Below are 15,620 nucleotides of genomic sequence, written 5' to 3'. Positions count from 1 at the left end.
AGAATGTGGTATTTTTGGGTTTGGTTATCTAGGCAGAGAAAAATGAATTTGTCTTTTGTAACATTGCCATTCTGTTCTCTCCTGAAATGGTGTGAACTCCAGGAATCCTGGAAGACATCTGTGCCTGTGCTAGTGAGGGTCACAGGGGTGTTTCTAAGCCCAGCACTGCAAAAACACATGGAAACTTCGGGATAATGACACTGCCCTGCCCTTCTGTCACCTGTATAGCCCACCTGGATGCATGGCTGCTGTCCAGGGAAGAGCCTGAGTCCTTCTGTTCCTAAAGAGTTAGGAGTGGGAGGTGAAGGGCAAAAGTAATTTACAGGCTGAAATTGTTGAAAGTGGATGCCTCTGTGTTAGGGGTAAATTAAACCCTTGTTAAGTCCCTCTTCAGGGGTTAATTAAACCCTCATCGAGCCCCTCTTTAACGATTAACTTAAAATAGGATTTCCAGCCCTTTTCCCGGTTGCTTTTGAGGGAACTCCTGTGTTGTATTTTCCCTCTCTACTGCAGAAATGACACCGAACCAATAAAAACAATTTAAAAAAAAATTTAAACCATGTCTGTTTGGGGAGGATAAAAACCTTCTAAGGTGAGGAAAATTCCGAGAGGCTGCCTTTGCCGCGTCGGGGCGGGGTTTACCGGGCCAGGGTGGACTGGGAGGACCGGGGACCCCTCCCTCTAATCCCGAATTTGGGGGTCCCCGGTGTCGCTGCCCGGTCCGGCCGTGGGCGGGGCCGGGCGCGCGCCGCAGGAGGGGCGTGACAGGGGGCGTGGTTTACATTGTGGCCACACCCAGCACCGACCTTGTTCTCGGGACGCGCCGCCGCCACCGGCGCTCGGACCGGGCTGATCCCGCCGATCCCCGACCCGCCGCCGGTAAGAGCCGTCCGGGCGGGCCGGGGCTGAGCTGCCCTGAAGGGGGGAGCCGTGTGTGGGTGTCCGGCCGGGGTATGGCGGGCACGGCCCTCTCCGGGTGTCTCCCTCCTCACCGCCTCGGGACGTTCTCCTACGGGGGAGAAGGCGAGTGGGGACGTTGGGCGGCTCCAGCTCGGGGCTGGGGACACGGCTGAGGGTGGTGGGGAGCTGCGGTGGCTGCCTCCTACTCCTCCTCCGCCTTCTCCTCCTCCTCCATGGGCCGGATCCGCGCAGCTTTGCAGCGGATGGCAGCAGCGAGCACCCTGGGAAGCGTGTCCTGCTCCTCCCTGGCATCGCTGCTCTGCTTTGCCTCCATCCCTCCTTCCCCACCCATCCCGTAAACCTCCGTGCTTCCCCAGACTGCAGCCTCTGCCCTGTTTTCCTCCGCTTTTTTAGCTTTTACCCCACTTGCCCGACCACCGAGCAGCTCTCGCCCAAGGGCGCAGCTTGTCCAGTGCCGAGGGCTGCCCTTCATCCCGGTGGTTTAGTTTTAGGGGGCTGCGGTCACGCAGGCCGGAGTGTGGCCGACACATGGCACCTCTTGTGCGGTGCCTTCCGCACTCTGCACCGTCACCAGCTGCTGACCCAGCACAAATTTCAGGATCAGGTACCTCCCTCTTGCCAACGCGTGGCTCTTTAGGGCACGGCACCGGAGAAGGTGAGCGGCTGGCTCGGCTTAGTCGAGCTTTCTGCCCTCTCCCGTGTCCATTCAGACCCTGTCCCAGCATCGCTGCTGGCGGACGGACCCCCGGGTGACAGGAAAGGCAGCGTCCCGCCCGCCCCGGAGCCTTCCTCTCCCACGGGACGCAGCTGTGGAATTCCAATCCCTTTTTGATTTCCTCTCGGGGTTTTTGTTGTGTCATTGAACTGCACGCTGACTGCGGGTTTAGTGGGCTACCTCGAATTAATATCCGAGAGAACTGCGGACAGTAAGGTGTGACAAGCTGCAGTACATACGGTTTAGTGTTATTTTGATGAGGGGGATCCATTATAGAGCTGAGCTGCTCCCCTGTCTGCTTTCCTACGTTTTTAACTGCTCGGTTCCAGCTTTGTCCTAGGACGGGGTGGGTAGGGACTCTGGGATCATGACTGTCCAAGTTTAACACCTGCACGGCTCCATAGCTCAGGACACGTGGCTGCATGGATGTCATGGCAGCACCCAGCAGCCACCACAGCAAGCGGGGACAAAGATTCCCATCGGGATGTGCAGACTTCTGCTTTGGTATTCAGGATGGGCGAAGGTATCCCGGGGGGGCGGGGAAGTTTGCCTTCCTTTGTGCTGCTCATTTAATGAAATACCTTAGGGTGTGTGCAGCAGGGGAGGGGAGGGAGGTGCAGATAGTGGTGTCTGGGGTCAGGATGGGTTGGTGGGGAGCTGGCACAGTTGTTCCCCCATCCTGCTCCCCTTTCCCTGCCTCCTCCCTTGGGTAAATAACCCCGTCCCCTCTTCTCACCTCGCAGCAGAGGCCGACATGAGCACGTCCTTCCTGTGTTAGGGCTGTCCCTCACCTCACTACATCAGTGACCTCCAGCCCAGCGACGAGGATGCGTGCCTGGAAGGCGGTGGCCAGCACGCTGGCGCTCAGCGGGGCCGATGTGGTGGTCACCACGCTGCTCTACACCCACGGCCAGGGCGGCCGGAATGTCCTGCAGGACCTGCGGCACTTCAACATCTTCAACTCTCTGCTGGACATCTGGGGGGGCTGCCTGTACCGCAGCTGTGTGCTGCTGGGGGCTGCCATCGGCGTGGCCACCAACACGGCCTATGGCCCCCGGCGCCTCAGGGCATCGAGGACCTTCATCGCCGTCGTCTGCCTCCTCATGGGCATCTACATGATGGTGAAGCTGCTGCTCTACTCGGAGGTGCGGAAGACCATCAAGGACCCTTGGTTCTGGGGGCTCTTTGCCTGGACCTACGTGGCGCTGGCGGCCACTTTCGGACTGTGGCAGCTGCTGGCTTGTGTCACCTCCTCCCGTGAGGCGCTGGGGCCTGGCTCCGAGTCCCGTGCTGAGGTGGAGGAGAGCTGTGATGGGGGCACCCCGAGGGACAAGAGGGAGGAGGCAGCAGGTCCCACCATCCATAAACTGCTGTCCTACACCAAGCCGGATGCTTTCTTCCTGGGCATCGCCTCCTTCTTCCTCCTCGTGGCTGCCTTGGGTAAGTGAAGGGATTGGGCAGGGCGTGCTGTGCTCCCATCCTCACCAGGAGGGATGGAGGAGCCATGGTGGTGGGGCTTGGAAGCACCCTAGCATTGCTTTTTTTGGGCATGCTGGATGTCACGTGCTGCATGGAATGGGACAAAACCAAATGCATGAGAGGACAAAATACAATGGCAACATCCCCACGTGCCACACTCTCAGGATATATTGTGTGATGGCCGAGTATCTCTGTGGTGGGGATGGGGTTGTCCACAGGCTGTCACATTTGGGAATACAGATCCTGTGCCAATCCCACGCAGTGGGGCTGAACCTCCATGTGCTGTGCTTGTCCTGCAGGAGAGACCTTCCTGCCCTACTACACGGGGCTGGCCATCGATGGCATCGTGGTGCAGAAGAGCATGGATCGCTTCTCCACAGCAGTGCTGGTCATGTCGCTGCTCGCCATAGGAAGGTAATCCAGGGGCTGGATTTGGCCCTAGCAAGGAGTTTGGGATTTTCCCACAGGAGCTCGTGGTGATGGTGGGCAGGCATCCACTCCACCAGTTCGCTGCCAGAGCCCAGGGATGTGCTGTGAATTCTCTGCGCTGTCACGATGCAGAGAGGCCGTGGCTGGCAGTCACGAGGCCTTTGTGTAGCCCTTCATGTCCATCTGCTGGAGGTGGGGGAGCAGAAATGGACCCAGGGAATGGGTTCCCTGGGGAGTGCTGTTCCAGCAATGCTGTGTTCCCTCCCAAACCTTGTGACTACCGTGGTTAGGACCAGCCACCACTGTGCTGGTGGCACGCAGGAGAGGTGTGGGCTGGTGGTAAGTGGTGTCAGCACTGCCCAGGCCCTTGGCCTGGCGTGGGGGTGTTTGTGTTGCTGAGAGGGTTTCGTGTCCATGGCTTTATAACGTTTCTTATCTGCAATTAGCTCATTTGCCGCAGGTATCCGGGGCGGCGTTTTTACGCTCATCTTTGCAAGACTGAACATCCGCCTTCGCAACTGCCTCTTCAGGTCACTGGTGTCTCAGGAGATGAGTTTTTTTGATGAGAACCGCACAGGTTGGTTCCTCTCTCCCCCTGGAATTGCTCTAATCCCTCTATCCCATCCCAGATGTTTTCCCTTCTGCTTGCTCTACTGTCCTACAGCAGACTGGGGGCAGACAGAGGTGGCACCTTGTGCTCATGGTTAGAAATAAATGCAGAAAACTCTTCCCTTTCTGTTGCTTCCCACCATGGGGATGTCCTATGGCCACCCATCAGCCTGGCATCCAGAAGTCCTACCCCTAAAACTCCCATTTCCTTCCTCCCATCAGTGCCTGTTGGTGGGCCACTCTCCAGCTCTGCTCCAGTCCCTGAAACTTCAGATGTGTGAGGCTTGCTGGGTGTGCTTGTTGCTTTCCCTGCTTGCAGTTCAGTCCTGTCCTGGTCCCAGGCTGTGCCACTCTGGTGTAACTTTCACACAGTTAATTTTGTCTCAGTGGTATTTTTAGTTTTGAGGCTGTTGCTGTATTTAGCAGTCACTGCACAGTGTCTTGGTAGCTGAGGACAGCAGAGATGTTACTGCAAGTGGGATACGAGTAGCCCTGGACTTGCACAAAAGCATGGGAATTCAGCTGGACTCAGACACAGGCCAAGGATTTGGGAGTTCAGTGTGATGTTTGCTGCCTGTAACACTCAGCTCCACCAAAAGGCACCGCCAGAGCTTCATCCCTTAGTCGCTGGACCCATGTCCTCAGGTCCCTTGGGTCAGCTCCAGGCTGTGTGTGGCCTGTGGGCAGCCCTCCAGCACAGGATGCTGCCACAATCCCCTTTGCTGTCTTACAGCCACCCTTGGTGACCCAGGCATGTAACTTGTGCCTTCAGGTGCCACCTCCTGCTCCTCGTGCATGCAGCAATCCAAGCTCCTCTGTTTTGCTTTGCATCCACAGCGGTGGAGAGCTGCCCCCCTTCCATGCCACCATTCAGACCCCCAGCTGCTTGGACGGGGAGCTCCATCTGGCCCCTGGCATGGGATGTGGGACACAGTTAGGCAGTGACCTGCTGTGGTGACACGTCCCTGACCCCTCGTTGCTGCAGGGGACGTCATCTCCCGCCTGACATCAGACACGACCATCGTGAGCGACCTGGTCTCCCAGAACATCAACATCTTCCTGCGCAACGTGGTGAAGGCCACGGGCGTGATCTTCTTCATGTTCAGCCTCTCCTGGAAGCTCTCCCTGGTCACCTTCATGGGCTTCCCCATCATCATGCTGGTGTCTGATGTCTATGGGAAGTACTACCAGGTAGGCAGGAGCAGCTGGCATTGGTGCAGTGCTGGGCTGGTCTCCCTGTGAAGCCATCAAGGAGCTTGTGGTGGCCTTGGAGCCAGTGGGAGTGACCTGGAGTGTTTTGCTGCCAGTGGGGGGCAGGAAGGTGACATTAAACCTGTGTGGGCAGACAGGTATAGCCTGGGCTCTTACCTTGCTTCATGCCCAGGAGTGGAAGCATCTCAGGTCTGATAGAAGAGGTGGCTGGGCTGTGGAATGTCCTGCATGCATCTGCCTGTCCTTGTGCCCTCTCTCCTCTCCCTCTGGAGTCACTTGGTGAGGTCCCAGAGCCCAGGGCGAGTGGGGAGATGTGCCACAGGCAGCCTGGCGCCCACTGAGCCCCCTCTGCCTCCCCCTGCTCCCTGCAGAAACTCTCCAAGGACGTGCAGAGCGCTCTGGCCAAGGCCAACAACACGGCTGAGGAGACCATCTCGGCCATGAAGACCGTCCGCAGCTTCGCCAACGAGGAGACGGAGGCCAACGTGTACTGGCAGAAGCTGCAGCAGGTGTACAAGCTCAACAAGCGGGAGGCCATGGCTTACACCTACTACGTCTGGTCCAGCGGGGTAGGTGCATGGCCCTGGGGCTGGGATGGGCAGGGGAGTCTCTCCAGATCCCAAAGCACACGTAGTTCTCCTCCACTTCCAGGGAACTCTGTAGAGTGAGCCCAGCCCTGCTGTCCGCTGCCAGTAATTCCCGGGCTCTTGATCATTTGTTATTTTCATCCACCAAAAAAATACACCCCGTTCTGCCCCGAGGCAGCGTTTTGTCATTCCGTGGAGCTGCTTGGTTTCCCCTGCAAATGGGGCAATAATTGTTAAGAGCTCAAGGTCGTGGAGCAGCCCATGGCTGCGTGGTGCTGCAGTGCGTGCCTGTGCCAGCTCCGCTCCGGGGCTCCGGCTGGGAACAGCCGCGGCGTTGGTTGAGCTTCTGCTCAGGAACGGAGATTTTCTGTGTGTGGGTGGTGGCAGAGGGAGGCTGCTGGGCTTTGGGCCTTTTTTTTTTTTTTTTTTTTTTTTTTTTTTTTTTGGTTATTATTATTTTTTCTTTCCCCTGCAAAATGCTTTTTCATTGTTTAACACCAGATGGTTTGGGGCTTCTCCAGCGTTGGCAAAGCCCTCGCGTGAGGCTGCCCTTGTCTCTGCACGTTCAGGGATCGAGGTGGTTTGCTGGTGAAGGGTCTGTGAGTTATGGTGCTTTGTGCAGCTGTGAGAGACTTTATGGATTCCCAAGCCTGGAAACAAAATGGGAGCATTACTGGTATTGTTTCTGGGCTCCCAGGTGAAGCTGGAGCATGAACTGGGTTGACACTGATCCTGACAAATCTAAGAAGGCAAAAGCTCTCAAAAACCGTTCCTGCAGGACTCACGTAGGAAGAAGACAATGGATATAGCTCAGCCCTGGTAGAGTCTTTCTTGGAGGGAATGCAGGAGCTTAAGGTCAGATCATGGCAGAGCTGTAGAGGAGACTTTTTTTTCGCCTGTATTTTTGTCTGTGTGAATTTACAGCCTCTTCTGGTGCCACAGGGCACCAGGAAACTGCTGCTTTTTGGAGCACCTGGAACAAAACCAGCTGAATAAAAGGGGCTGGTATTTGTCACATCAGAGCTGGTCTGCCTCCTTTCTAGAGTAGGTGGTACTCCCCACACTGACTTCAGACGACAGCTGGAGTTATTCTTCAGGGACTTGTACAGGCAAGGAGGATATTCTGCATTAACTCCTGGCTTGATTTTGTGTTCTAAATTAAAATATGTCACACTCATGTAACAGAAATTTATTTTAGTGGTGAGGTGACTGCATGCCTTGGATAATTTGAACATAGATTATTATGCTTGAGGACCTTAGTCCAAGAGACAAGTTCATGAGATGCTCTGTTATTTCAGATAAATTCTGCCTCCTTGGCTGTTGTCCCTCGGGACTTGTTTTGTTGAAAGATATCTGCCCAGCTCCTTAAATCAGCCCATGTACTTGAGTTGTTTTTCTCATTTCCATGCTCACTCCTAGGGCTGCCAGCTGCACTGTCAGGGATCCTCAGCTCAGGGCTCAAAGAACAAATGTCAGCACACAAAGTTTGGGCTGTTGTGTGAGTAATGATAAATGCACCAAAATATCCGTTGTCCTTGCTGATTCTGGGATGTTTTCTTGCTTTCAGCTGACCCTGCTGGTGGTCCAGGTCAGCATCCTTTACTATGGTGGGCACCTCGTGATCTCTGGGCAAATGACGAGTGGAAACCTGATATCCTTCATCATTTACGAGTTCGTCTTGGGAGACTGCATGGAGGTGAGTCAGTTCTGGGAATCCCACAATGAGTTGGGTTGGAGGGCACCTTAAAGACTATCTCATTCCAGCTACCTGCCATGGGCAGGGACACTTTCCACACCTTCCCAGGTTACTCCAAGCCTCATCCAACCCACCCTTGGACACCTTCATGGGTGGGGCAGCCACAGCCAGGGCCTCCCCACACTCTGGGCTATCCCATGTCAAAGGGTGTTTATCTCCCAGAAGGTCCCAGATCAGTTGCAGGGATAGATCCAGTGCTGATTTTCCCACGATACATTTTTCTGGTGCTGTGGCACTGCCAGAGGGGGGATTCTCCCCTCTGCTCCCCATTCCTCCCCTGCTGTGTTCTCACAACCTTCATGTTCCTGAAGCAGTCTGTCCCCCAAAAAGGCAGCTGGGACCAGAGGGGTCAGGCTGGCCCTGCTGAAGGGCAGAGCCCTGGCTGCCTGCCAAGCACATTTCCTGGCGTGAAGAATGAAGGGATTACAAAGCTGCCTGTTAAATTTCAGGCTTCATTAAAAACTTAATTATATTACTTTTTTTTTCCCCTTTCCCTAGAATAGGCTGCAAGCTGCTGCGTTGGCAGCACTTTAGCAAGATGGGATTGTGGGTGGGATGGTAGAGCCCACCCAGGGCTGCCTTCCCCTTGCAGAGGCATAAACTTAGCTAATCCAGACAGGAATGATCCAGTCGAGGCTTCATCACAGCCAAGTGTGGTTTTGGTGGTGCTTCAGCCTCTGTGCAAGGGCAGAGCAGAGCTGGAGGCAGCCCGCCCAGCTCTCACCATCTGCTCAGATGACTGCAGGCTCTGGTGAGGTTTCCAGGCTGTGGTTTTGGTGTGGATTTAGTTTGGTTTGGGGTTTATTTTCCTCTCCTGGTGAGAGGGGCAATTACAGTACAGACTGTTCTGCAGCTCTGGGTTTAATATTAATATAAAAATGCCCTTTCCCTGGGTTGTCCATGCATCCTTTCCATACCCAACAGAGGAGGAAGAGTTTTCTTTACCTGTGTCTGGTGACTGCAGTCAATGTCAGGCGATGGAGACTTGGGAATGCTTCAGCCATTCTCCTTATGAGTGGCACAGGCTGGTTTCCCCATCCCTTGGGAGAGTCTCACCATTGCCTCTTCCCTTCCAGTCCATCGGCTCCGTGTACAGCGGCCTCATGCAGGGAGTGGGAGCTGCTGAGAAGGTCTTCGAGTTCATCGACCGCAAGCCCACGATGGTGCACGACGGCTCCCTGGCCCCGGAGCACGTGGATGGGAAGGTGGAGTTCAGGAATGTGACCTTCTCCTACCGCACTCGCTCCACAACGCAGGTTCTCCAGGTGAGCCCTCTCAGCACCACGTGCTGCTGCTCCATCCTGCCAAGAGCCAGACCCATGGAGAGTGTCAGCTGCCTGTCAGAGATGTGTCAAGGCAGGCTCAGGGTGTGCTGGAAAACAGATTAAAAGGAGCAGCGGGTGTTTAGGGCTGGCCTTCCTTACAAGGAATGAGATTTATTAATAAAACCCTTGTTCCCTGCTCAGGCATTAAACATGTCAGCATGGTACAGGGCTTTGTGCCAAGCTGCCTCAGACTGTTTCCATGGGAGAGGGGCTGGGATCATGAGGCAGGGGGAAGCAGCAAAGAGGTCAGTTTGCTTTTTTGAGGACCTGCTATATCAGCAAGCAAATCTGAAGCAATTTGGAGGCTTTTGGCTTCCTCAGAGCCAGGAGAAATGGCTGATGTGGCACATCACCAAGGCAGAGGGTCACTCTGGCCAGATTTTGGCTATTTCTCTTGTGTAATGCCTAAGGACGTTGAGAAAAGCTTGGACATGAGCATGCTCTCCCATCCATGTTGCAGAACGTGTCCTTCACCCTGCACCCCGGCAAAGTGACAGCGCTGGTGGGGCCTTCAGGGAGTGGGAAGAGCTCCTGTGTCAACATCCTGGAGAACTTCTACCCTCTGCAGGACGGGCAGGTGCTGCTGGACGGGCATCCCATTAACATGTACGATCACAAGTACCTGCACTCCGTGGTACGAGCGACTGATACGTGTATTCTGGTTGTGATACCTGTGTTCTGCTTAGCCCAGTTACCACCTGCAGGGCTCTGAGGGGATGCATGGCACTGCTGCACGTTGCTTTGGATTTGATCTGGCAGCTTTGGAAATGTCCAGAAAGGTGGAGGCTGGAAGTGGTCCAAGAAATTAATTCGGATAATTTTGTGGGGGTGGAAGGGAAAGGGATGGAGGGTGGTTTCAAGGGGAAGGGAGAGCCTTCCAAAAACAGAACAAAAAACATGTTTTGTTTGGTATTTTTTGGCCAACACAGTAGAAATATGTTTTTGGCTGTTGGATTAATTATCATCTAAATTGAGTTTGGAAAAAGAGTTTTGCATTCCTCCAGCAATTTCTACCTACAGTAATTCTCAGCAAATGGGGAGTTAAACCTCTCAGGATCCTGGTAGCAGCTGGAGCACCAGAAGGGCTGGTGCTTTGCCTAACAGAGGGGTCCGGGCCCCTCAGCTCTCATCTGTGTGTCAGCACAGATCAGCCTTCATCTCTGCAAGTAACTGCCTCCTTTGTTTGCCCCCAGAGCAAATGGCCTCAGCAGTCAGCAGGAAAACCTGAAAACAATTGATCAGAGACAGGCTGGAAAGCCAAAGTCACTGTGACTAATTTACATTCCCTGCCCGTACAGAGTGAAAATCAAAGGCCAAGCAAGTCTTTCAGTTTAGAAAGCCTGATGTGGTGTTAGGAGCATGGGGAAAAGTCAATTAAAATATGACCATGTCTCCCTGGCTCTCTCATGCACAATTCTGAGTAATACTTTGAAAGGTTTGATTTATTCCGATATCAATGGTTTGATAAAGCAGCTGAACGTGACAGTGAACAGCCATGGCTGTAAGGCAGGACAGGGAGACTGTTGCTAAGCAATTAAGGAATTACAGCAAGTCCCTAACTTGCTCATTTGGGATTAAAAGATGGAAGAGGGTTCATTCACATGGTCCAAGTGTGATTACTGGCCTTGAAAGGAAAATCAGCAAGGGCCTGGGAGAGGGTTTCTCCAGCTTGACTTATCCCAGCAACTTGTTTTCCATGCTGGGAAAAGCAAACAGTGATGGGAATAACAGATCTGGAGCAAACCCACAGCAGGCTTTAGGAGGGGGAAGCCCATCCCAAATGCCAGCGTGCCAGCTTTGTACCAGGTTTCTTTCCTGCAAAATGACTTTCCAGCAGAAGATGCAAACTGGGCACCCTGACATTGGCATCCTCACTGGAAGCTCACCTTGAGCACTTCTATATCTTGGTCAATAACATTTCTATATCTTGATCTCGGTCCTTACCCAACAGGAACAAACATCAATGGTCCGAGATATTGAGCAGTGCACCTTCTGCTCCTGACCCCTGCTCTCCCTTGCTTCCTGCAGATCTCCCTGGTGAGCCAGGAGCCTGTGCTGTTCGCCCGCTCCATTGCAGACAACATTTCCTATGGCTTAACTTCAGCCTCCTTCGAGTCAGTGGTTCAGGCTGCCCAGAAGGCCAACGCCCACAACTTCATCACCGAGCTACAGGACGGCTACCACACAGGTACCCACCCTGCTGCTGGGCCTGGCAGCTGCACTTCCTGGCAGCTCTTGATTCTTATTTTGACCCCTTCCTCTCTCCCTCGACCCAACAGAGGCAGGTGAAAAAGGAGCTCAGCTGTCAGGTGGGCAGAAGCAGAGAGTGGCCATTGCCAGGGCCTTGATCCGAGCCCCTCCCATCCTCATCCTGGATGAAGCCACGAGCGCGCTGGATGCGGAGAGCGAGCACGCGGTGAGTGGCTGACCTGGGAGTTTGGGCCAAAGAGGGTTGGGAGGACTGACTGTGGCCTCAGTTTCCAGCCAGTGGACAAACTTACTCTTGACATGATGCAGTCAGAGGGTTGAGTAAAGCGCTAATTCCCAAGCAGGAATTTGCTTCCTGTGCTCTTGTAGCCACCAAGAAAGGAATAATTCCATGCTTACAGCAGCCAATGCCTGACAAACCTGATGAGGTAGGGGTCTTTGCTGATTTTTTTCAGTGTGGAAAGTGTTAATTGGTGTACAGAGACTCTGTGCAGCCTTTTAGGATGGGATACAGGGGAAGACCAATGAAATGGTGCTGCAGCAAGGAGAGTAGGACTGCCTGAACTCAAATCCCAGCCAAGGCACCAAGGAAGCCACACTTGTAGGAAAAGCCTTGAGCATCCTGTGAACTGGTTTATCTGTCTGGGATGTGATGTACCAGCAGCAGTTTGGCCTCCTTGATGCAGTGACACAAGGGAAAGCCTGTTCAAGGCTGAGATTTGAGGATGTGTCTCCAATCCCAGAGGACAAATTCTGCTGGGACAGCACAAGTGTCTGACCTTGGAGCAGCTTGCTGCCTCACAGGTCCTCAGTCACCTGATGCCAGCCCAGGGCTGGTTTTGGCTACCCAGAGGTGTCAATGTGACATGTGCCTGATGGCCACCTGCCTGCCTTTAGACGTCAGTGCTATTGTCTCTTGACTGGGAAAAAAACCTCTCTTGCCTTGCCTTGGTACACTCAGGAAAGAATCCTGCTTTTCTGAGCAGCTGCATTCACCAGGTATGGGCTCCCTGCAGTCTCTGCCAGCACCACGTGGCCTCCCAATTTGGGGCCCAGCTGTAACAAGTGCCCATCTTGCAAGATCAGACCTGTGTTCATACCTCACCTGGCTGGACTGAGATGGTCTTTGGGCTGCAGCCAGGAGCTGGGCTGGACATGCTGGTGCTGGTAGTGCTGCAGGGAGCCAGAGGAGAACACATCTCCTGTCCACAGGTTTCTGGACACAGACCACAAAGCTGCTGCTCTCCCAGCGCCCGGGCACTAACGCCTTTTCTCCCCACAGATTCAGCAGGCGATTTACGGCGACTTGCAGAACCACACGGTGCTTGTCATAGCTCACAGGCTGAGCACTGTGGAGAGGGCACACAACATCATTGTGCTGGACAAGGGCCGCGTGGTGCAGCAGGGCTCGCACAAGGAGCTGATGGAAGAAGGAGGCCTTTATTCCAAGCTGGTGCAGAGACAAATCCTGGGGCTGGAGGGAGGCGGCACGGACAGCGTCCAGCCTGCAGCCCGGGGGGATTCGGCGAAGGGGCCCAGCGGGCTGGAGGAGGAGTTCAGGATAGACCATTCCCTGCCGGCCGTGGCACAGGACGATTTCCCCAAGGTCACTCCCAAGTGAGGGCGGCCACAGCCGGCGCTCGGACGCTCCCTGGGACACTGGGACGGAGGTGGCAGAACGGCGCCGCTGGCTCGCCCCATGTCACGCACCCTGCACACCCAAACACACACCATAGAGCTTCCTGCAGGATGGCTCAGCGGGCACCTGCCAGCTGGCAAACACAGGGATTCACTCGAGGGAGCTGGGTCTTTAGCGATTCTCAGCATTTCTACTGGGTTTCTTTTCTAACTCCTCTCGACTGGGACTTTTCTCCCATCGACCTGCATGTGTAACTGCTATTAACTGTAATGGATGTTAAATGCATGCATGGAGGGGAAGGTTGAAAACCCCTCCAGGAATTTCAGGGGGTGGCTTTTGTGGCTGGATAGAAAAACGGTGACTGTAAAGCAAGGTCTTGCTCCCTCTGTCAATCTATGGGGCTAATCCAAAGTTGGCTGAAGCCTGTAGGGTGTTCCCTTCGGCTTTGGTGAAAACTGGATCACTCCCATGGAGCTGAATGCCAGGATGAGTTTTGCACTGAGTGCCTGCAGGCTCAGGCTCTCAACCATTGCTGCTGAGCTTGTATCACGTAGTATCCATCCTTGCTGGGACAAGCCAGGGGACCCGGGAGGCAGATGTTACTTTCTGATTTGCTCTTGGTGCTTGGTGGGTGTTTGTTTTTAAGGATGAAACATTTTACCATAAGTGGGTTAGGTTTTGGGGCTTGGGGTTTTTTTGGTTTGATTTGTTTGTAGTTTTTTAACGTTATTTGTGTGCACTGTGCAATGTCTGTCTGGCTCCAGCATCCACTGAAAATTGGTCTGTTACTTCAGAATTTTTTTTTAACTCACAACCCCGGTGCTGGTGTGAAAAAAAACCCCACTACTAAAGACAGGCATAAAACCCTAAAAGACAGCACTTTATAAATCCCACCAAAGCTTTGTTCAGCTTCAGGCCATGCTAGCGACTTCACTGCATGGGAAATCCGTTCTGTCATGTTCCTTGAGGTCCAACTTCAGCTGCCTGAACTTTATAATGTGTTTCTTTGAATATAATTTATTTTAGTATGAGGGATAGAAAGAAATGTGTTGCTCCTAGCCCTTTGGGGTAATGGCTCTGGCTTAGTAGTGTTATCTTGCTGTAGATTGGAGAAAAATCCTATGCAGCCAGGCAGGTGCTGTTTTAAAAATAGCATTTCTAGGGGAACACTAACTTCAGACTCTGCATATTTAAGACATTCTCTCAAGCACTTTAGCTCACATGTTTTCTGATACTTGAATGCTGCTGCATTTTCCTTTCCAGCAGGTTTGCATTTTTGTTATTGGCAATGTTTTGTTTTCATTTAGTGATGTTTTACAAACTCTAAATTTAGTGTCCTTGAGGAGGGATGCTCAAAAAAAAATAAAATACTACCTCTGCCACTCAACATCGAGCCACTCTGGTTGGGGGTGTTTTTTGCTCTCTGGGTTTTCAAGGTATTGTTCATCTGACACCACAGCTGAATGCAGCTGCTCTTGCACGTGTTCTGGGGAATGACAAGAGGAACCCACAGAGAAGGAGGTATGTAAAACACTTCAGCATCTGATAATGGCTGTGAGCCCAGCAGTCAGGATAACTCATCCCAGATCCTGGATCCTGTTGGGTGTCAGTCTCCCAGGGAAGGACAGGCAGTCTCACCCGTTCTCAGAGCACAGTGCTTCCTGACTGGAATCTTTTCAGCTGCTGGCTTTTGTGATATGATAACAATCTGTGCCTCAGAAGAAGAACAAGATCTCTTTGTTTTCCCTCCCTCTACTTAGGGAACTTGTGTGGCACTCTGAGCTCCTCAATCACCCCTTCAGTAAATGGCCAGGAGTTCCTGCTTGATGACAATTTGCATTTGTGGGTATGAGGAAGGAGCTTGGGGGTTCCACCCAACGCTGACAGGCAAGTGATAAATTCTGCATTTTTATCAGTAACTGGGAGCAGAAAGTGGCCACCGGTTCATAGAAGTGTTATTCATTTCTGCTTAATTAAAAAAACTGGGGGAAAACCCAAATTGGATTACCTGGGAACTAGGGAAGCCAGCTCACCCTGTGAAGTGCTGGTAGGACAATGATCATTAGCACATGAGATGCCAGGAAAGAGAATTTGATTGTGTCCTGTGTGTCCCTCCCAGGCAGGGCTGCATAAAGGGAACTGGAGGATGCAATTAGATTTGTTTTATTGCAAAAACTACACTGAATTTCAGGAAGGGAGCCCTGTTACCCAAGGCTGCTGTGATGATAATCCCAGCATTGTACTCCCAGGTTAGGTCCAAACAGCTTCAGGTGAAATGGCACACTGGAAACAGCAGGTTGTCTCTGCTGGTGGCACCAGTCCAAGCTGATAACAGGGCCTGATTTTGTTCATTGCCACAGGTGCTGAATTCTCTCTTCTGCATCCAGATAACTCAAGGCTACTTTTCCCCTGAGCCTCTCATCTTTTGGCTTGAACAGGCCCTTTTATTGTGCTGTTGGCACGTGACAAGTGGCACTGCTTCTGGGCTAAAGCCATGAGGGTTTTCTTATGTCCTGGAAGATGAGTGGAAACCCCCCACGCCACCAGGGATCCAGCAGAATTATTGTAATGCAGATATTTTTGCCTGCACAAACCCTGGGACTGTATAGAAAATCCTACCTTTCTAAATCATTCAAACTAGGGCTTCTTTTTGAAGTGAAAATCAGGGTCAGATGTGCCCATTAGCCAGACTGAGCCCGGCAGCAGAGCTGTGCTTCACCCAAAGCAGCAGTGGGAACTG

General features: G+C 53.0%; 1 protein-coding gene across 1 annotated transcript; it reads left to right on the top strand.

Annotated features, from left to right (window-relative positions):
- The first annotated feature begins 801 nt into the window (after window positions 1-801).
- On the top strand, window positions 802-14,267 carry ABCB9 (ATP binding cassette subfamily B member 9). The gene is made up of 12 exons (XM_066331714.1): window positions 802-879; window positions 2,380-3,076; window positions 3,415-3,529; window positions 3,991-4,121; window positions 5,139-5,344; window positions 5,737-5,934; window positions 7,520-7,648; window positions 8,785-8,973; window positions 9,494-9,667; window positions 11,062-11,221; window positions 11,313-11,449; window positions 12,524-14,267. Exons 2-12 carry the CDS (start codon window positions 2,464-2,466, stop codon window positions 12,860-12,862), a joined length of 2,391 nt encoding a protein of 796 aa, XP_066187811.1. The 5' UTR covers window positions 802-879; window positions 2,380-2,463; the 3' UTR covers window positions 12,863-14,267.
- Window positions 14,268-15,620: the final 1,353 nt, after the last annotated feature.

Source organism: Sylvia atricapilla, chromosome 17 (assembly GCF_009819655.1).
Source record: "Sylvia atricapilla isolate bSylAtr1 chromosome 17, bSylAtr1.pri, whole genome shotgun sequence".
NCBI lineage: Eukaryota > Metazoa > Chordata > Aves > Passeriformes > Sylviidae > Sylvia > Sylvia atricapilla.
Note: the sequence above shows the minus strand (reverse complement) of the source record. Positions and strands in the feature narration are given on the sequence as shown.